Below are 21748 nucleotides of genomic sequence, written 5' to 3'. Positions count from 1 at the left end.
TTCAGGATATGCAGTGAATAAAACAAAGTTAGCAATATTACTTCTTAACGAAAATGGAAGAAGGAACCCAAATTCTGAAGGGATCCAATTTAATGTGGTGGAACAATTCAGCTACTTGTGGATACAGATGTGCCAAAGACAGAAAATGTTGTTAGTGATAATTATGGACCTTTGATGGAAGGATTTAATGATTCAGTTGATAGATGGATGTCCCTCCCTAATTGGTAGAATTAATATTTTTAAAAATGAATGTTTTACCAAAGTTACTTCATCTTTTTCAAAACATTCCTCTGCCACTGCCGACAAATTTGTTTTCAAAAATCAAAAAATTGTTTATGGGATTTATTTGGAACAGTAGAGGGGCAAGGCTTCGTTTGTCTCTGTTATATTAACCATTTGATCGCGACTTACCAAATGTCCAAACTTATTGTTATTACTGGGCTGCACAACTGACATCCATTATGTTTTATTTCTCAACAAATGACACCCCTGATCGGGCATAAATTGAATCCTATAATCTAAAACTGACTCTTCCCATGTATTTATACTCAGACACAGACAAAAAACTAAAGAGGCAGACTGGCAATCCAATCATTAAGCACATGATTAAAATCTGGCATGTTGCGAGAAGCTATAAAAAAGAACCAAACTCTTTGTCACAATATAATCCAGTCTGGGGTAATCAGTTACTGGAAAGAGCAGATGTTACATTTAATCTCTGGGGGCTTCTAAAGGGCTTGAAAAGATTCAATATCTGTATCTACCAAATCTGATATTATGATGTCTTTTGAAGAGCTGAAGTGTAAATTTAATCTGAATGGAAAACACTTCTTTAAACTCCCACAGTTGAGAAGTTTTGTAAAAGCGAAACAAAATGATTCACTTACTAGAAACTCCACAGTCACTTATTGAAACAATGATGACAAAGGACGGTTTAAGAAAGGGTGTCATATCAGAGTTTTATTATTTTATTATCTGCTCACATCCTGCTCATCAAAGAGTTCACTCTATAAGCTAAATGTTTGGAAACTGAAATCTCAGTAGAGGATTGGAAATCGGCCTGTGCTGACAGTAAATACACGCCTCAGATAAATACACTATAACTGGTTAATGAGAATTTATGTAACTCCTGAGAAAGTAAACTGTTATGATAGAAGGATTAAAGCATTTTGGGAAGAGGTCAGAGAGACATGAGGAAATTATTTTCAAAGGAATTCAACTGAACCCTAAATTATGTTTTCTTGGTTTATATCCAGAAGGAAACAATTATAATAAAAAATAATATTACTTATTGGATAAGACAAAAGATGTCAAAACTCCCACTAGAATGAAGAACTTATATACTAAAAGATAAACAGTTTTTTTTTTTTTTTGTTTTGTTTTGTTTTTGAAGATTTGGGGACCTTTTCTAAACTATGTTAAAGATTCAGAGCAAACAGAGGAATGATGCTTGTTGTAAACCATATAGAATTTGTTTTTGTTTATTATATCATTATATATTTGTTTCTTCTTCTCTTTCTTTTTGTGGGGAGGATTACCAGCATTAAATAAGTGGAACTTTTGTTGTTGTGTTTGTTGTTTGTTGTTGCTTAAAAAATAAAAATAAAATATTGATTAAAAAAAAAAACGTTTTGTGGACACACTGTGGATTTTGGGCCCCATCACTTACATAAAACACACTTGAAGGAGATCTTTTAACAGCCAGTATGAACAGAAGGAATTATTACAGCGAGGAAAACCTCTTTCACTGTTCATATGGACACCTGATTGTTGTTTTAAGATAGACATGAAAAATTGTGAACCTGCCCTTTAACCACATTGTTGTTGTTTTTTAAGTCAATCAACCCATACTATTACAAAAATTAAATTAAATGATAATAATTATAATTAAATTGAACTGTGAAGCAGAGATTCTTGTCATATTAAATGAATCCAAACAACACATTTTTCCAAAGTAATTTAAAGTGAGGGTAGATATGATCAGCAATAAATCGTCACAATTTACTCCACAGTTGTTTTGTATGCGGACCAATTACTAAAATAAATATACCAGCGTTTCTCTGAGCTCATCACAAAAGATATGACTTACATCAATGTCTTTCATGAGTCACTGCAAATAATGATGAATAATGATAATGAATAATGAGTTGGAAAACCTGTGAAGCATTTTAAGTGTTCAAAAACCCTTCCCCAACAAATATCTGTAATAAATGTGAACTGCTATGATAAGACAGAGAGTGTAATTATGATGCCTTGTTTGCCTTTTTTTTAATTCTTAGTTTGTTATGAAAAACAAGATCTGAGTGCTTCTTTTTTTCAATCTTTATTGAAAAACATTCAAATATACAAAAAGTACAGACATGTGCTCAACATAATGATATACAAAGAAACAAGAATATGAATCTAAACAAATAATAATAATTTAAAAAACAATAGGGATAAATAAACTTCATTAATATAAAATTATGATAAAAAAATACACATTATTCTTCGTCAATGAGTTCACTGTACAGTTGAACAGTTTTACAAGCTGTATAATTTCTAGGATTAAGATTATTTGAGTCAATAAAAGCATTAATCGTATGTCAATAATGAGCTTATTGTGCCTTGCAACCACAAGTTGTTAAATTTCCTGCTTTCAATCATTTTAGGATCATGTTAACATGGTGTTTGTCAGGTTTTGTACTCCTGTAACTACTGAACTGGATTCAGTGTATCTTTGCTGAACAAGAGTGACAGCAAATGTGACACCATCAACATTAACAAGGTTAATGTCCCCATTGAAATGATCTGAACTATATCACACCGGAAATGACCACAAACTTGTTTATCACAGCACTCATCAGCAAGTGTTTTATCAGGGGTGACGAATTTGCGATTCAAGCACAAATAAATGACGTGTGTGTGCTTTTTTCTACTGTATCTGTGGTCTGTCACAGGTGTCTTTTGGGGACAAGTTTCAGACTTAGGACCAGTTAAATAGGGATGGCTTGTCTAATTGAGGACAAAAGCTGATTTTTGGGGTCAGTGGTTAACGTTAGGCATGTAGTGGTCAGCGTTAGGGTTATGATAAGTCCCCAGGAAGTGAATGTAACTGACTGAATGTCCTCAGAAGTAACCATAATCTGATATGTGTGCGTGTGTGTGTGACCTAATTTATCTTCCTGTGTGGGTGATGCTGGCTGCCTCTGCAGTAGTGGTTATCAACAGCAGCTGACTTGTGCTGAGTAACACTTTACGTTGCCTCACTTCATCCAGTTCACCACACAGTTTGACAGTTTTATTACTTTTTTTTTTCTTTTTTTTTTTTTTTAGCATTTATACGTTTGCAAGTCTTATATTATATAGAATATATTCTTTAAACTGGCATCCAGTGAAATTGGGGGGTAATTTTGTTAATATGCATTCATGAATGTGAACTTTACCACATATAATCAATAAGTTTACAATGAATTAATGTTATTTTTATCATGTTAAAAATGTGCAATGACATATTTACACTCAAATTTAATATTATGATTAGTTTTACATACATTTTCCATCAGTGGTGTGTTGTGGTGTGATGTTATACTGTGTGTAATACACTGATTGTCCACTAGGAGGCGCTCCAGCTTCACAGCTCACAGCTAATAACAAATTAGATCCATTAAACTTCTCACTCGTCGCCCTAATATCTTCTTCTTCTCTGTAATGTGAAAGTGTGACCTCCTCCTCCCTCTCTCGCTTCCTCTCTCTCTCTTATAAAACCCTGGAGTGTTTTCTCTACAGTTTTATCTCCTGTTAGAGAAAAAAAGGTGACATTTTTCAGGTCAGTGAAGGGAAAACCATTTATTTCCACCTCGACGACGGGTGTGTGTGTGTGTCGATGTGTGTGTGTGGAGAAATCTAGGAAGTACCGTTTGCCTGACATGTCGACCAGGACGACGAGGAGACGTTAATCCTCAATTTCTGAAAGAAACTGATTTTTTGAAGAGCAATAACGTCGTCGGAAAGTACTTTTTCATCATTTTAAAACTGAGTATAAGCAGTTACTTGGCTCACCTTTTTTTGGGGGAAGCACAGGTGAAGAAACTTTTTTTTCCTCCTCAAGTTTTGTGGAGTAACTTTACGTTACGTTGACGCTGCTTCACCGGAGTGTCAACAGGCTTTCAAAGATGAAATGAGTGGTGTTCCTCGAAAGGTGAGGCTTATTTTTAGTTTTTGACACTTGTAACTGTTTGACATTTATCACCTGGACTGGTGTATATTCGGGAATTTTGTTAATTTTAAAGGGCAATGTGGTTTATCGTTAATACAGTCGGTGTTTTGACTTGTTTATACTGTTCGTGGGAATAAAGCAAACAGAGAGACTTGCAGTTTGGGGTTTTTATATGCCAGAAAGTATCTTAGAGTATTTGACATGCCTCACACTTTATTTGTACTTTCAGCTTGATTTCTGCTTTATTTCTACCATTATAAAGTGGTCTCATTTTTTCTCGTTTGGTCTCATTTCTTGCAGTGGATGCCAGTTATGCTGAAGCCTGCCTGTGTGTCAGGATGAGCATTACAGATGAAGAGGCCCGTGTTGTGCAGATCTACCCCAGACTGTCCCAGGACACGGTTACCTACTGTCCCCTGCAGGTCAACGCTGGGGACACGGCGAGGGCTGTCATCCACAATGCTGTGGTCACTCTGGGGCTGGACTCCAGCCAGACGTACTGCCTGCTTGAGGTCAGGAAGAGCGGCGGAGAGGAGAGGATGTTGGAGGCTGAGGACTGCCCTTTGGAGCGAGTCCTGCAGTGGCCCCGGGGTGCCCAGAAGTGGCACCCCGAGAGCCACGGGTACTACTTTATCCTGCAGCAGCAGCAGCCCAACCAAACCAGCAGAGAGGAGTATGATGATCTCTGCAACCTGCCCGCTGTAACTGAGGACAGCATTCTGGAGGTTTTACGCGATCGCTTCCACAAGCACAAAATCTACACTTACATCAGCAACATCCTCGTCGCCATCAATCCCAATAAGTTCCTTCCTGTTTACTACAACCCCAAGTATATCAAGATGTACGAGAACCAGCCACTGGGGAAACTAAGCCCTCACATATTTGCCATAGCAGATGTGGCCTTCAGAGCTATGCTGAACAGGCATGTCAACCAGTGTATTGTGATATCTGGTGAGAGTGGCTCAGGGAAGACTGAGAGCAGCAGTTATCTCATCCACTGCCTGACTGCACTCAGCCAGAAGACGTACGCCAGCGGGCTGGAACGGACCATCCTCGGGGCCAGCCCAGTGCTAGAGGTAGGTCACTGTGACATGAAAGCTGGCTACCTGCCGAAACCTCAAAACCTCTCACACCCACATCTGTTAGCAGCTCACACTGTGTGGGGAGTCACTTCTGTGGTGACTATGGTGTTAAATGTCAAATATACACAATTATCGGTGTTTCAAACTTCTTAGATCTAAAGCTAAAACCATTAGTTGATACACAGAAAACAATTTCGGCAAATGATCCTTTATCAAACAAAAATTACACCAAATTTTCTGGTTCCAGGTTCTCAAATGTGAGGATTTACTTAGAAATATAATAGCAAATTGAATTATGGCTGCAACTAACAATTGTTTTAATTACATTTCTGAAAATGCCCATCCCAATTTCCTAAACATCAAAACCTTCATACTTCTTTTTTTCTCTGCCAAACTGTCCAAAACCCAGTTTATCATCACAGAGGATCGAGAAAAGCAGCAAATCATCACAAATGAGAAGCTGGAACCAGTGAATATTTGGCATTTTGGCTTAAAAAATGACTTAACTCTTGAATTGATTATAAAAATTGTTGTAGTTTCAGCTTCCCAAATGTGAGGATTTATGCTTAATATCATTGCAAATTAAATATTTTGGGGTTTAGGACTGTTGATTGGAAAAACAACAAGCAAACTGAAGAACTCACGTTGACACCTCTTAGACTTAACAATAAAAAGTTTCTCTGAGTTTTGATCCCCTGAGAACATATTGTTCTTTATTTGTTCTTTATTTTTTTGATGCATTTCCAGCTGTAAACTCCCCCAAATTGTCCCATTCTTCACCACACGAGAAAGTTATTTGCGTAGTAGTAAGAAACATGAATAAGAAAAAAAACCCCGGATGACGTTGGTGTTCGTGTTTCTAGTTTAGATGACAAATCCATTCCTGTTTCTTGGTAGATTTAGACAGTGATAAGCTTGCTTCAGTCCCCAGAGTGACACTAACCAAGAATCTGCTGCTCTGACTTCACAGAATCATGGTGACATGAGTTTGCTGATCACAAGATTGATAAAGAGTTTTTTTCTGGTTTTGTGGCTATTTATGAGAGAGTCAAACAAACACACACACACACACAAATGCCCACTTTAGTTTCATATCTTTTTTTAGATGTGTTAGTCGCCTTTGTTCAAGAGTAGAAGGTGGCAAATAAATAAACCACCATTCATACAGGAAATATGCATCAGCACCATGTGTTTGAACTTCCTGTGTTTAAGACATCACAGTAATCAACAATAACCACAAAAAAAAAGTTGTGTGAGCAGAAACGTGAAGCACTCCTGGTGGCATCATTAGTAAAGAGAAAATACCTAATAGAACATAAACATTAAAATAAGAGTTTTAAAGATCAATAGTATATCATATCAGTGTTTGTTAGTTTGTTTTGCAGTATTCCAAGTACATTTATAGTGAAGCTCTAACATTACATCAAATAAAAAAGCAACAAATGCAAGCAAACAATGCTGTATCTGTCAGCTGATTATTCGCACCTTTTTTTTTTAACCTCATAACTTTACTTTCACTCTCACACATTTAGATTAAAAGGGTCCTGCTACAGTTCAGTAAACGCTTGCAATAAGTAACAGGCGACATATCTGGCCACATTTCCCTGCAATGTCTGCTTTCTGTTTTAGGAGTCTGTCAGATTAAAACGATGTGCTTCAATGTTAACTGCTATGAAAGTTGTTCAAAAACGGACAAAAATGACATTTTGTTTCTTAGGACCTTGTTTTTAGTGCTTAAAGTGTGAGAATCAAGACAGTAGATGGTTTCTCTTCATTCAAAATACAGTTTCATGAAGCAAAATAACTTTCTACTAATACAAGTACGATTTGCAGCTACAGTAGGTGGATTATATTTGAATCTTTTCCAGAGCAGTACACAAGTAAGTTCATCTGTCCCCCAATAGACCAACTCAGGTTTACACAAAGGATCCTGGTCCACTTTGTTACTGATCACACACAAACAATCCCAAGGGGCCAGCCTTTCATTAGACAGTGACTAAATATGGATTCCTCCTCTCTCTGAACAAGTCCAACAAGTTTCTCCTTAAAATAAGCAACAGCTCAAGTATTTTTCCTGTTACTGATCTTACTGATATTTTCTTATGTTCCTCTCCTAACAGAGGTTTAAACAGGCAGAGATTTAGCTTGAGGAGTGAGAGTAGCTTCTAATCTTGGTGTGATTTGATTTTTTTTTTTTTTTTTTAAATAGGGAACAAGTTCATTGAAGACAGGGATGTCATGCCACAACAATTAGCCTCACAGCTGTGTATCAACACAGGCCAACCACAACTTCTTGACCTTGGTTCCTGCTGTAGTAATGAGGATTAGTTAATATGTTAATCTGTTGTTTGGGGGTTTTAAGGTACTCAAGCTACATTGCGAAATCAAGGGATTTCCTTTGTGTTCATGAGTCAGACTCTGAGATACTGGTTCCTTTTTTTTTATCTGAACTCAAAAAAATGAGACTTTTTCTTTCCTCCTCACTGCCTGCGATTTTTATCTTCCTGGTGCAAGAAACTGACTGACGACTGTTCAGTCGTAGCCAGCAGGTGATTGCACCTTGCTTTCATTTAGAATAGTGGTCACCTGAATGACTGAGTTGGTTGTTGTGAGAGGTTAGTCTTTGGGTGTTAGTGATCAGGAAGCTGAGCACTGAGCTCCACATGGGGAATGTGCAGGGCGTTGTCTTTGAGGGAACACCAGAAGAGAAATAGAGGCAGGAACGTGTCAGAACAGGCTCAGCCAGGTCTGCTGGCAAACCAACACAACAAAGAAGATGTCGCCTCCTTTCTTTCCCTCTGAGCCTAACCCCCATTCACACAAATGCACATATTCCTTCCCCCCTTTATTTTTTTTAGCTGTTTTTCAATTCAGAGATGATGAATTCTCTTGAGTCTGTATTTCAGTACAAAAATGTGCTCGCATTTCTCACATTCAGGACTATTTAGGGCACAACGGGTGTTTCCTTTGCAGCCTCAATTACCCCATAATCCATTGTGCATCAGTCAGTTGTGGCTCAGGCAGTTCTCTGCAATTCACAAAGTCGGGAAATATCACATGGTTACATAATTTAAGGGTTATTGAACACTGGGAAATGTATCATATGAACTAGACCAGTGTTCCCCAAGCTGAGGATGGAGTCCCTTCCCACCTCTGAGGGGTTGAGACAATTTACAGAATAGGAAAACAATGGAAAAAAGCATGTAATCTACAAAAAAAAATGTCAAATTTTATTTTCAGATGTTCCTTTTAAGGTCTCTAAAAATATTCAAATATAAAAATCACTCTTTGGGTGACCCGGTCATGAGCAAGCAGTGATGATGGGTCAAATCATCAGACATTGTTTTGTTTTAAAGGTTCACAAGCCAAAAAGTTAAAGAACCAATAAACTGGATGAATGGAAGTGTCAATGCAGGATGTAAATAATTGTCCGGGGTGACATTTTTATTAAATAGTGTGTTTTGTCCAACCAACAAAACCCCAAAATATTCAATTCACAATGATATATTTTTTTTAAAAAAGCAACAACAAATCCTCATATTTAAGTAGCTAGAAACAGAGAATCTCCTAACAAATCATCAGATGTTTAGTTTGGTACATTCTTTGCCAGCTGTGCTTCATGTTTTAAAGTACATGTCACAACTCATACTATCAACTCCGGTATTGTCACGTTTGTCCCAGTTTACCTCTGGTATTCACCACTTTGTTGGCAGTCTTTTAAGGGCGAATTCCTGGTGATGAACTTGGATTTTTTTTTTTTTTTGACTTGGTCTGCAAGTCTGCCTGAACACATTGTTGGTTTTGATAACTGTAAGGGAGGAGGAGCAAGTTCTCCCTAGCCTATACATCCAGCCCCTAACACCTGTTTCCCTCTCTCTCCACATACCTTCTTCACTTTTTTTCTCCACATTCCTTTAATCTTTATTTCCTGAGCGTCCAGCTTTTGATTCGTCTGATTAACAATGAAAGCCATGCATATCTGAAGAATCTGTCTTTTTATTTACAGAGGTGCACTGAGCAGGAACATACCAGTGATTCAATGCTTTACCTGCCACTGTATGATCAGTACAGTATTTAAGTCTAACACATTGTCTGCGGCATTGCTTTAGCCTGTTAAGACACGACCCTCAGCATAGCTCACAATGGAATGAAGAAGAATGATAACCCCCAGATGCTGATATGAGCTCGGTTTCGATTTTTTTTTTCCTTTTTCCCTGGAGAAAGGTTACGACATGGGAAGTAGAAGCTGATCCAGAGTCAACAGCAGCTAATGAGTGATTATAATCCTCTATGTGTCATTTTATCCCCATGACTTTGCCTAGGTGGAGTCTGTTTTGTTATTGATAGTGAACCTTAGATACTGTCTCCAGTATGTCTGAGAATAACAAACTATTTAACTGTGTCCTGCCAGGGATGTAATGATTATTTTCATAATCAACTATTCTGTTAGTTTCTTTTTGATTAATGATGTTTTTCAGAATGACATTTCAAAAGTCGTAGTTCATCTAACAACAGTTTGAAAACTAAAAATATTCAATTTACAAATATTTGAATCAAAAGAAATTGGTAACCAGCTCTTATTATTGTTGTCTTTACCTGATAGATGACTTGAATGGGTTAATCAATTATTAAACTGCGGTAGTTGACAGTTTTTTTGTTCGATTAACAGTTAAACCGTTTATAGCTCCTTCCCCACAGCTGGTACATTTCCTGTTCATTGAATGTAGTGGAGTAGCTGTGGTTTTCTGGATTTAATGCTTTTTAATGCTTGATCCTGCAGCAGAAAAAAACAGTTTCCCACCGAAATGTGAACACTGACACTACACAGAAAAAGAGGAACTGTGCCTTAAGTGTCAGTATGGGGAAAAGAAAAATGAAACTGCTCTGTGTTTATTTAGGAACGCTATTGTCAAATGAACAAAAGACAACTTGATGGCGCATTTATTTTAAATGCTTGTGGCCAGCGAACCATGAACATAATAGATGTGAGTTTCCTGGTTTAACTGCATTACTGAATAAAACACTGAGAATGCGCTACAGTCACTGGAGTAAGCCAGGTGGACTGGAATATGAATTCATAATTCTCAGCTCATAATGATTATGTCAGTGATAATTCAAAACATATAAAAAAAAAACAATCAAAACATCACCACCCCAAACATAGCTTATAGTTTCAGATCTGTGCCTTTATGCAGTTTATTTATATTACAATGGATCAAATGACTACATGTAAACCCGCTGTACGCTAACAGCAAGACAAAGTTAGCATCTAGCTGGTGAACTGAAGCCAGATATTTCCCTCAGGAGTTGGTGGAGACCAAAACAGAGCAAGAAGAGGGTGAATATTGTTCAGGCGGACATAAACACAGCTCCAAATGTTGGATCTGGTGGTCTGGTGGATGTGTGAATAGACAACTAACACAGTATGTGTGTGTGTGTTTACTCCAAGTGGACAAAAAAGTCAGTCAACACTGCTTTAGTATCTTCACATTACTTAAAGGTGCAGTGTGTAGGATTTAGTGGCATCTAGCAGTGAGGTTGCAGATTACAACCAACTGAATACACCTCCCGCTCCAAGCACGTAGGAGAACCTACAGTGGCCGCAAAACTTGTGAAAAACACCAAAGGCCCTCTCTAGAACCAGTGTTTGGTTTGTCCATTCTGTGCTGCTGTAGAAACATGGCGGTACAACATGGCAGCCTCCGTGGAAGAGGATCCGCTCTGTATGTAGATATAAATGGCTCATTCTAAGGTGGCGAAAGCACCACGATTCTTATTTTCAGGTGATTATACACTAATTAAAACATACTCATGGATACTATATTCAATTTCTGCAAAGTCCATTCTGGTAGATGCCACTAAATTCAACACACTGCACCTTTAAGTCAGTGAGAAAGCAGCTACAAATAGTGTTCATATAGTCTCTTTTGTCTTATACTGAATCATTATCATATTTTGTGGCAGGCTACAAGCATGAAAGTCACTGTGAATCCACTTGACCAACTTGATCTTCACTGTTACATAAAGTTGCTAACAGAAACAGTTTCCTGCCAGCCACAAACCGGAGTGATTTATTGCATAGCTTCTCTGTGCTGTAAACATTTACAATGTTTTAGTCTGGGTGCCAATGTCTGTGACGAACATGCCGACAAATTTGGCTGTTTATTTTAGTGAAAACTAATGTTCCTGTGTTTTAAACAGGCCTTTGGCAACGCAAAGACTGCAGAGAATAACAATTCCAGTCGCTTTGGGAAGTTCATCCAGCTCAACTACCTGGAGAGTGGTGTCATCAGAGGGTGAGCTGTCAGAAAGTTTAAATGATACTCAAATGAACATTGAAATAGGTTTTTCTTACCATAATTATTCCTCCTGTTCACACTGTAAATGATGGGGCCAAAATCCACAAGCCTCCCTCTGTGTAAAAATGTATGTAAAAGTTTATCTGAAGCTAATATGAAGCTTCAGCTGTCAGTAGTCAAATCAATGAGATATATTTCAACTTTACAGTCTTTTTAGTGCCAAAGTTCCTCTTTTTGTTGCTATGCTTCCAAGGCAGCTCAACAGGGAAACACAAAGAGGAAATTTGATGCTAAAAAGACTGTAAATGTGGCAGATATCCGCTTGATATGACTAACTCAGACTGCTGACTGTGGACACACTGTGGATTACATTGAAAAAGCATTTGAAGGGTGTCTTTTAATAGCCAGTACAGGAGGAATGATTACAGTGAGGAAACCTCTTTCAGTGTTAATATGGACACCTGACTGTTGTTTTAAGACATGTTTCAAAAATTGTGAATCTGTCCTTTAAGGCTCTTGGAGCACTATAGACAGCATCTTTAACTTTAACTTTCTTTGGTTTATTTTGGTTGAAATATTTGTGTTGTTTAAAGGGGACCTATTATGCTTTTCCATATTTTCAGTCATATATATAATGTTACAATGTCGGATGTTCATATTAAATGTGGCCAAAGTGTCAAATAACAAGGTAAATGTATGTAGAAGTAATCCCTGTGAGCAAAAAGCACTGGCTTCAGACTGCTCTGAACGCTCAATTTCCAGTGTTTTTTTTCTACTTTAAGCCCGAGCTGACATCAGCTCATGATGGATTTCTCTATATGGTCATCTGCTCCACACACAGCGTGCAAGATCACTGCTCCGCTCTGCTAACATTATGGCATTTCTCCATTGTTTTGGGAGTGGTTATACCGAGCCATGACTCGAGTTGAGCTGGCACACTGTGGCTGGCACCCTTTTAGCATTACACAGCATGGCAAAGTAAAAAAGTTGTTTACCTGTTGGAGTGTGCTGGTCGTCTGCAGCACATCATCAAACATCATCATAACTGTGGTTGTTTCTGGTTGAATTATTCCTCCCTGCATTATTTCTAACTGATTGGCTGAACAAATAGCTCCAAATATGTCCATATGTTGTTGTGTCAACCCGTTTTAACACCACTAATGAAGCTCTGCCAATTTGGTGAGGTTTAATTTCCTGTAATTTCTTCATAATAAAAGTCTCCAGTTATTTAGTCATTTAAAAGCTTTAATATGACGCAGTAAAGCAGGAAATGTTGGGTTTGCATCGGTGGTAACTTTACACGACTCTGATACGTGCTGCCCCTCGGCAGGCTAAAGGAAAGCTAGCTAATCAGAACAGAGTGGGCTTATCGGGAGGGGGGCCTTAAAGAGACAGGAGCTAAGACTGCCTGCTAAGAGACAGAGGCTGAACCAAGGGGCTGCATAAAGGGCCAGTATAAGATAAATAAGAAGTCTTTTGAACTGTCTATCATGCAAAGCTACTGTAGTGGAGTCCCAGAATAAAAATGTAGAGCTGGAAATTAGCATAGTAGGTCCCCTTTAACAGTTTGTTTTTCTTTCTTGTTGTATGTTGTTGTGTTGGAAAACACACTAAAGCTTTACAGGTTTTGTTGACATTTTTTTCTTGTGTCTGTCTGTAGGGCAGTTATCGAGAAGTACCTACTTGAAAAATGCCGGCTGGTCTCCAGAGATAAGAACGAGAGGTATGAGAGAAACCAAATCAGATGGCATCTTGAATCCTCATCAAATCTGTTCAGTAAATTGTTAGATTTTGTTTTTAACCTGTATTTATTCAGGTGAACTCCATGAGAATAAGATTTGTTTTGCAAGAAAGACCTGAATACAGGAGAGTAATCCTTTACATTTATGTTTTAGTATTTTAATAGTTATTTATACCTGAACCCTGACCTCTAGTTTAAGCCAGTAAAAGCGGACCACATTCAAAACATTTGGGAGTATCAATGTAACCGAGCCACCTTTACAGCTCCCTGTGCAGTGAAATGTTGAGTAAATAACACAGCTGAGATGAAATTTGCGTGAGCCCTGATTGACTGTATCTGCACTCTCTGACCTCTGACTCTCAGGAACTACCACGTGTTCTACTATCTGCTGGTGGGAGCGTCAAAAGAAGAGCAGGAGGAGTTTCATCTTTTACAGCCACAAGACTATCTCTACCTCAAGCAGGTACCTTTGATCTTCACACTTTACAGCAGCAGCAATATAGAAAGGGGGGGGGGGGGGGGACAGGGGTTATATATGATGTCATTTGATGTTATCAAATGGGGAAAACCAGTGGTAAATGTTTCACAGAAGCAGACCCACAATGTATCGAAACTTCTCAACTGTAAACAATGCATTGTAGTGAATGAACAGACACTCCCATAAAACTGTGAAACTGCTCTTAAACTTGCTTGCTTTCCCAGCTTTTAAATCATTGTATTATGTTGGGTTTCCTGTTTTCTTTTCATTTCATGTCTTTTGAAAATGCTTTTCTGTGACTGAACCCTGATGTGGACAAACATGATAAGTCTGGTCTGTGTCTGGTTTCAAGCAATCTCTGGTGTATTTTGTTTGTGTGTGACAATACAATGGACCAACCACCATAACTGTCCTTATCGTTCTCCAGTTTATGACCTATTGTCCCTTTCTTTGTTTTTATAGCTCCTCGTTATTAATGAAGGATGCATTGTAGTCACAACTATTGTTCACAACCAACTACTCTTATGTCTTTGTAATTACTGTGATTAGACACGATGAATTATATAGAGGAAGTTTTTGTGCTTAGTCAGTTGCTGCATAATTTGCTGTCAGTCACTGAGCAGTAAAACTGTCCAATAAAGGAGTTACCAAATTGAAATACAGGTGTGAACACAACCATGGAAATGTAAGACAGTTTTAGTGAATCTTATGTCCACAATGTTTATAAAGTGTGGATTGTTATGATTGAAAGCCTGCTATCCCCTCCTCATAAACAACTTTTCTTTCCATATCTCTTGTGATTGTTCTATAGGAAGACCTTCTCTTAGAGGATGAGGAGAAACTTGGGCAGGAGTACAAAAGGCTCCATCAAGCCATGGAGATGGTTGGCTTCCTGGCCTCCACCAAGAAACAGTATGTATGGTTTTGTTAATGAACAACACAGCTGAAATACTGCAAGCCTGCATCAAACTAACATACTTTTTCTTAGCAAAATGCACCAGAAGAAATAATGGATCACTATAACTTTCTGTCTACAATGTAAAAAGGTTACTTGGGAAATGTGCAGTATGTAAGACTTCTTTGTTCAATAATTAATTTTCTTACTTAAATTTAAGCACCAGATATTCAGGACACAGCAAAGGACACAGCTGTAAATGCCAGAAGTTTTAAACAGCCTCAGGAACATTTCCTATTATTTTTTAACCAGAAGGATAAGAAAGCCTCTAGTTACAGAAATATTTGCTGCAAATGATCCAGCAACATTTCACTCTACTTCTCAGTCCAACAGCTTTACCAATGTTTACAGTGACGTTGCACAGTTCCCAGTTAATGTAGGTGTAACCATCTAAAAACCGTGGAGGTAGGCGAGGTAGTGTGTAATTTGAACACTGTCGAAGAGTTTCTGCTTTCTATACTGTTGTCAGGTGCAGGTCACAGCTTGTCAAGCCAAGCAGGCGAAAAATGCAGCGCTCATGTCAGCAAGTGCCTGACAGCCTCGGGACACAGAGTACACATAAAAGTGCTAGAAGCATAGTTGTAACCTGTTGAGGTTGTTTCCCTCGGTGAATAACCACACTGAAGTCAGTTACTGATAATGTAAATTGATCCACAGAGCACTTTACTGTAAGAAACATTAAAATCTGTGTATAAATGCCTTTTTTTCTCTCATAAACAGTTGAATCATACATTCCTAAACAAACAACTCTGGGGCAGTTACAGGAATCCAGTGGAGAATTGGGTGTGCACAAAGTGAAGTGCATGAAAATGAAAGTAAAGATAAATACTGAGCTAAAGTAAAGCTTTAGTGATTCATTATACTACCTCGTTTTCAGCTCGTATGGTCCTCTTCACTGCAGAGTGCTACAGGTTGGACCTTTAGGACGGCCGCATTAGTGAACTTGCATGTACAGCTTGTCTTTTTGGCTTTGTTGCCTAATGTAGCTGATATGTCAATATAGAAAAACATAATGTTAATATCAACAGCTAATAGCTTCTACTAGATGTGTTTGCTAGAAGGGAACACTGATATGCATCAATACACCTACTGTATTTTTAGCCTAACAGACCAGTTGTTAGTTGTCTACAAATGCCAACTAAGTTTCAACTCTACTTCAGGCTAATACTGACATACTGTTAAAGTTTTACATAGGTTGAAATTAGCAGAAAAGGAGATGTTAATGAGATACCAGAAGATACAAATGTCAGTATATATACATATATAAGTTTGAGAAGAATTACCATTCACTGACAAATAAGTGAGACAGGGTTTAATTTAAGTCTAATTTGAGGGGCAAACAGTAATCCAAATATGAAATATCCAATTTGTTGTTGAAATGGACATTCTTGACCAAAACCTTTCACAAAACTCCACAATGCAATAAAAATGCAGAATATGTATGCATTTCAGGCAGAAATGAATGGGGATTCATTGTTTTGTTGTCTACCTAACAGATCCAAATACTTAAACACAAAATCAGTCAGATGTATCAGTGATAAAAAGATTAATTCACAGTCAAAAACAACCACGTTTTAATGAAGGAGGTGAGATGGCCCAGTTAGACACTCAGAGCTGCAGTCAGCTGTTCATATCATCTGTTATTCTATCTAGAAGAGGATCTCCATTATGGCTGCCAGATGTTTTATGCCACTTAAAAGCCACTTTATATTTGCCATCTGTTTGTGTGTCTGTGTCTGTGTAGCATATTTTCAGTCCTCTCTGCCATCTTGCACCTGGGAAATGTGACGTACACTCAGTCAGAGGACACTGAAGTCCTGGAGGTCGGACCTGCTGAAGTCTTGTCCACATTGTCTGACCTGCTCAAGGTACATTCCTAAAGTGAAACGCTTGATTACGTACGCTAAGTGATGACATACTACACACTGCTAAATCATCATCTGGATTTACTAGCTTCCAGTTGATTTCTAGTTCATCAAAACCCTGTAGTTAGGATTTGTGCTTCATCCTCCCTACAGACATGAAATGACAGCAACTTAAAAAATATCTCACTCAGTAAGCCCTGAGAGATAAACTGCGTCATCACTGCACCTAAAATAGCTCTCTGTATTTTTTTAAAAAAAACAAACATGTTTCAACCTGTTCTGTTTGTCAGACTATTGTCAGATTTTTGTGTGGGTAATTATGTTTTACAGTACTGAGGAATTGTTGTGAGAGTTTCTGTTCTTTCCAGGTAAAAAAGGAGCAGCTGGTGAAGGCTTTGACCAAGAAGAGAGTAGTGACTGCCAAAGACACAGTAGTTTCACAGTACACACTACAAGAGGTACAAAGTTTTTATTTATTTAAGTTAAGTTTGAATAAGTGTTAGACTGCCCCCTGAAATTCAACTGTCAGTGAGCCCCCAGCAATTGTTGAATTGTCAAATTGTATTTTTATTAATCCTAATTAAATGTTAACCTGTTTCATTTAAGAAAAATATGACTCAGGTACAGTTGTGTTAGGTATTGTGGTCTTGTTGTTCTTAAAGGTCAAGATTATTGTCATTTTGTTTGATGTTTCTGTGCGTTCAGGCCACCACAGTGCGGGACTCCATGGCAAAGACTTTGTACAGTGCTCTGTTTGACTGGATCATCCTTCACATCAACCATGCTCTACTCAATAGACGAGACATGGAGGAGTCCGTTTCTGTGAGTCACATGATGCAATTAAGGGTTACACTGATCTCAAAGTCTGCAAAATCCCAGACCCACTGGGAAAACAATATATTCAAATGTAACAAATCATCATCCATCCAGTGTTTAGTACATTATTCTGCAAAAACACAATAAATTACCACTTTTTCAATACACTGCTTTTTCCACTAAAGCGTCTCATTGCTGTTTTGTTTTTAGTGTTTGTCCATCGGTATCTTGGATATGTTTGGATTCGAGAACCTCCAGACAAACAGTTTTGAGCAGCTGTGCATCAACTACACCAACGAGAAACTGCAGTATTACATCAACCAGCACATCTTCAAGCTTGAGCAAGTAGGTGTATTATTTTCACTATTTTTAATTCGTCATCACATTTGTGGTTGTTAGTATTCATTCTTAATTTGGTCTCAACATGCCCAGCACTTTTTATTGAATGTCCTGTTGCCTTTGTTGCCTGTGCATACAGTCACCATGGTGCCTGCAAGTCCTGGAAAAATCTTAAAATATATGAAATAATGTTATCAGAGTTCAGCGCCTTACATGGCCTTGCAGAAATGTACATTGTAGTGCTAGACCACTTAAAGTAATGTTTAAACCACTTAAAGTGTTTCTTGGTGCTTTTACTTGTTTTTATTTGTATTATTCATTATTTTCCAACGGGCATTAAGGACACTTACTCGTGCTATGTTACCTGTTTGTTCTGTAACTTTCTCTTTGTTCTTATTCCAATATGTTCTGTTTTACCATTACAAGTCCATCTCTGCCTTGATGCTACAGAGACAAATTGACTCACATGTACTTTACCTGATTATGTGATTGTGACATAAATGTATTCCAGGAAGATTATGTGGCCGAGGGCATCACCTGGCAAAACATCAGCTGCACTGACAACGCTGGCTGCATTCAGCTGATCAGCGAGAAAACAACCGGACTCTTTGACCTGCTGGATGAGGAGAGCAAGTAGGTGAACTTTTCTTGTAACATTGATGGTGTTACTGCTGGGATTTCTTATACCAAACGTTTGATAGTAATATCATACAGGTCAAAGAAATCAAGACTTTCACCAAAGATATCTAAATAGAAGTTAATGAATATTTCACAGCTTCCAGTGTAGCCAACAGATATCCAGTTAACGGATATCTGGGCGAAGACTTCCTCTTCCGTGCGCCGCTCATTGTTTACAGTCCAATTTGCAACTTGAGACACAAGAATGGAGTTGGAGATGAGACAAGATGTCTACGACCAGATTTTTTCACAAGTAGTCAGTTTACACTCAGTTAACATTTTAAAACCAAACTAACATCGATAATTCTTGTAGGTGTTTTAGGTCAAGACGACATTTTGGTCAATGCGTTCCGCCTATTTCCCTTCCCGCACAGACTGTTTACCTGCACGCAACCAAAGCACGTTCCTGTAGAAACCGCCAGAAGGGAAACAGAAACCAGAACACTTCTGATCCCAAAACCTTGTCCCTTGCCTACAGATTCTGCACTCATATGAAGATATCTGTTTATAAAGATGAGTGAGAAGCTAGTCAGTCTGGCAAAGAGAAATACTTCTTTTTGATGAACAAGAAATGTCAAAACATTATTACAGCAGCAGATCAGTAACCACAAGAAATCAAGCTGAACTCTGTTCTGCTGGATTTCAACCTCTGGATTCCAGCTGTTCATTTGGTTCAGGAAATATGCTAAAAAAAAAAAAAAAATAGGGTTTAAGAGTCTGGCCTGGAATTATAGCTACATTTCCAGTTAAATAACAACAAAACTAGACTTTCTAGACGTAGGGTTATCAAAGTGATTGTATTTTTTCTGTGATGTTGGTACAGCTTTAATAAACACAACTGCATGAATGATCATTTGTAAAGGTAATGTCAAACAAAACCTCCTATTGATAAAAAGAAAAAAACACTTAAACAGCTCTATTTGGACAGCAGTATAGTGTATCATAATAACATCATATAATATCACCTTATAATTATTTTTCAATGATTATAAGAAGTTGATGTTGAATTATTGCCCATCCGGTGTTTTCTACCTCCAGTTGACTGATAAAGTAATTTCCCTTGACGTTGACTTGGTTTTATTTTCTTTCCCAACCATCATCTATTGAAATTAATATTCTGTGTATCTTCAGCGTTCCTCAGGCGACAGATGAAACCCTGTTGGACAAGTTGAAGCAGCAGCATCAGGACAACCCATTCTTTGTACCCACGACAGACAAAGAGCCAACGTTTGTTATTCAGCACTTTGCTGGGAGGGTTAAATATCTCATCAAGGTGAAGTTATATCCTCACACCACAAACATCCCTGTTCTACAAAGTAAATTATAATTTCCCTACATGCATTTTAACATGTAATCATTCAGTTTGACCACTGTAACATAGATTGGGTCCGCAGTAACCTTGTGAGATAAGCCGGCTTGGGAAAATCTGTGTTATCTTAGTGAATGATTAATGCAGCTCCGTCGCCTATGACGACTGCGGTTGTACTGTGTAGTTTGTGTTTGTGAATACATGCAATCAATGTAGAGTGTCACAGATTCCCTCTTGTGTACATACAGCAGGTATAAAAGGATGCAGCATATTTATCACGATTTGTCTAATTTTTCTAGGATTTCCAAAAGAAAAACACGGAGCACATGCGTCCTGAAGTCATATCACTTCTCCGGAGCAGCGAGCGGGCATTCCTACATCACCTGGTCGCGTCCAGTCCTGAAGCACTGTTTCGATGGGGCATCCTCCGAGCCACCATCCGCATCGTCACAGTATTCAAGAGCATGGGACGCAGGCGTGCAGAATTGTGTAGGTAGCTCTAGTTGCTAGTTGAGCTGAATTTCCAGCTGCAAACAGCAGCTAAAATAAGTCCCTCTGTAGGTCAGTCCTCAAAACATAAAAAAACTTTGGTTGCTGGACAGTTTATCAAGAATTACATGTTTGTTTAACTTTTTCTAAATGGTTCACTTAGCTTCTATCTCGATTTTCCTCTTTTGAGCAATGTTCTTATGATTATACACAACTGACTTGATTTACTGTCACTGCAGTCGCTGCCAGACGTACCTCCCGCAAGTCCCTCAAAGACATGAAACAGCACAGCAGTCCTTTGAAGAGACTTTCTAGGTACATTCACTCCACTGCTGCATTCATACTGGATTTTCCAGCACACCACACATGTCTCTCCTTCTCTTTAAGATGATTTTCGTCTGATAGAATCAGACAATCCTCCGTGGGTTCTTGATACAGACATACAGAAGCATTTTCTGATTTAGAGCATGAAACATAGAACAGGAGGCTCTAACATCAGCCTCAGGTTAACAGCTGTAGCTATCAACCAGTCAGGTTACATTACATTTACACAACACAGGCAAAAAATAATGCATTAAAAGTACAAATCATTGATTTTTTTTTCCTTTTATTCATTTTTTTTTAATCATTTATTTATTCTTAGTTAGTCATTTGATAGAAGGCATAGAAACACACTTATGGTGTCAGTCCGTCACAGGACAAGAAGAGATACACAGACATGTAAAAAATCATGTACATAAATATTATTACCTTAACATGCGCTTGGCTGACTGTAAATATGCACTAATTAATGCTTGAAGTAAAAAATACCTCATTTACAGCCACAGCATGACACTGGATTTCTCCTTCGATCGCTCTGACGAGCATCCTCTTGATGTATTTGAAGACATCTTTACCAACTTTGAAAAGAGAAAGTAAGTGGACCATATGGACTGATTTTTATACATTATGATTCACTTTTTTTGTAACATGTTGTATTTCCAGCGCTGTGTGTTGCGTTGAACCTCATTTTGTTTGTATTTTCTGCAGGAAAAACAAAGGCGGTCGACAGAAGCAACTCATTCCAAAGGTTAAGTGTTACTAAGTGATGCAGTGTTGATGGACTTTATTTGTTATGACAAGTCAAAAGCTGCACATCATCATCATTGTATATCTTAAAATTCACTCTGTTCATTCATTCTTCAGGTCGTCCATCTATCATCCATATAACCATCCAAAAGTCCTTCTGTTTTTAGTCAGAAAACTCACAGACTTTATATTTTATCCATCAGAATCTCATAGATTTGCGCTCACTCAAACATGTTGTGGGTCTCGCCGCACACGACCGAACCAGCAAATCCATCCCTCACCCTCTCCAGAGGACGAAGCCTCCAACAATTAGCATTCAGTTTCAGGTTTGTCTGCTCTGTTCCTCTGCTGACTATTTATTGTTCTGTTTCAAGTCACAATCATGGCATAATGTGACTTACATGTACTGTATGTGTTAAGAGAGAGGGTTT

At 38.1% G+C, this 21748-nt stretch overlaps 1 protein-coding gene across 2 annotated transcripts in view; it reads left to right on the top strand.

Moving 5' to 3' along the window:
• The first annotated feature begins 3579 nt into the window (after positions 1-3579).
• Positions 3580-21748, top strand: part of myo9b (myosin IXb) — a 30956-nt gene continuing 12787 nt past the window's right edge. For both annotated transcript variants that reach the window (XM_044368607.1, XM_044368608.1), the window contains exons 1-17: positions 3580-4180; positions 4499-5274; positions 11482-11576; positions 13240-13302; positions 13684-13783; positions 14610-14710; positions 16498-16621; positions 16987-17076; positions 17324-17440; positions 17645-17779; positions 18285-18406; positions 19583-19724; positions 20060-20249; positions 20489-20564; positions 21071-21163; positions 21279-21318; positions 21521-21643. In XM_044368607.1, the coding sequence (XP_044224542.1) occupies positions 4537-5274; positions 11482-11576; positions 13240-13302; positions 13684-13783; positions 14610-14710; positions 16498-16621; positions 16987-17076; positions 17324-17440; positions 17645-17779; positions 18285-18406; positions 19583-19724; positions 20060-20249; positions 20489-20564; positions 21071-21163; positions 21279-21318; positions 21521-21643 (2349 nt within the window). In that variant the 5' untranslated portion in view covers positions 3580-4180; positions 4499-4536. The remainder of the gene's footprint in view (positions 4181-4498; positions 5275-11481; positions 11577-13239; positions 13303-13683; positions 13784-14609; positions 14711-16497; positions 16622-16986; positions 17077-17323; positions 17441-17644; positions 17780-18284; positions 18407-19582; positions 19725-20059; positions 20250-20488; positions 20565-21070; positions 21164-21278; positions 21319-21520; positions 21644-21748) is intronic.

Source organism: Thunnus albacares, chromosome 12, assembly GCF_914725855.1.
Source record: "Thunnus albacares chromosome 12, fThuAlb1.1, whole genome shotgun sequence".
NCBI classification, from domain to species: domain Eukaryota; kingdom Metazoa; phylum Chordata; class Actinopteri; order Scombriformes; family Scombridae; genus Thunnus; species Thunnus albacares.
Note: the sequence above shows the minus strand (reverse complement) of the source record. Positions and strands in the feature narration are given on the sequence as shown.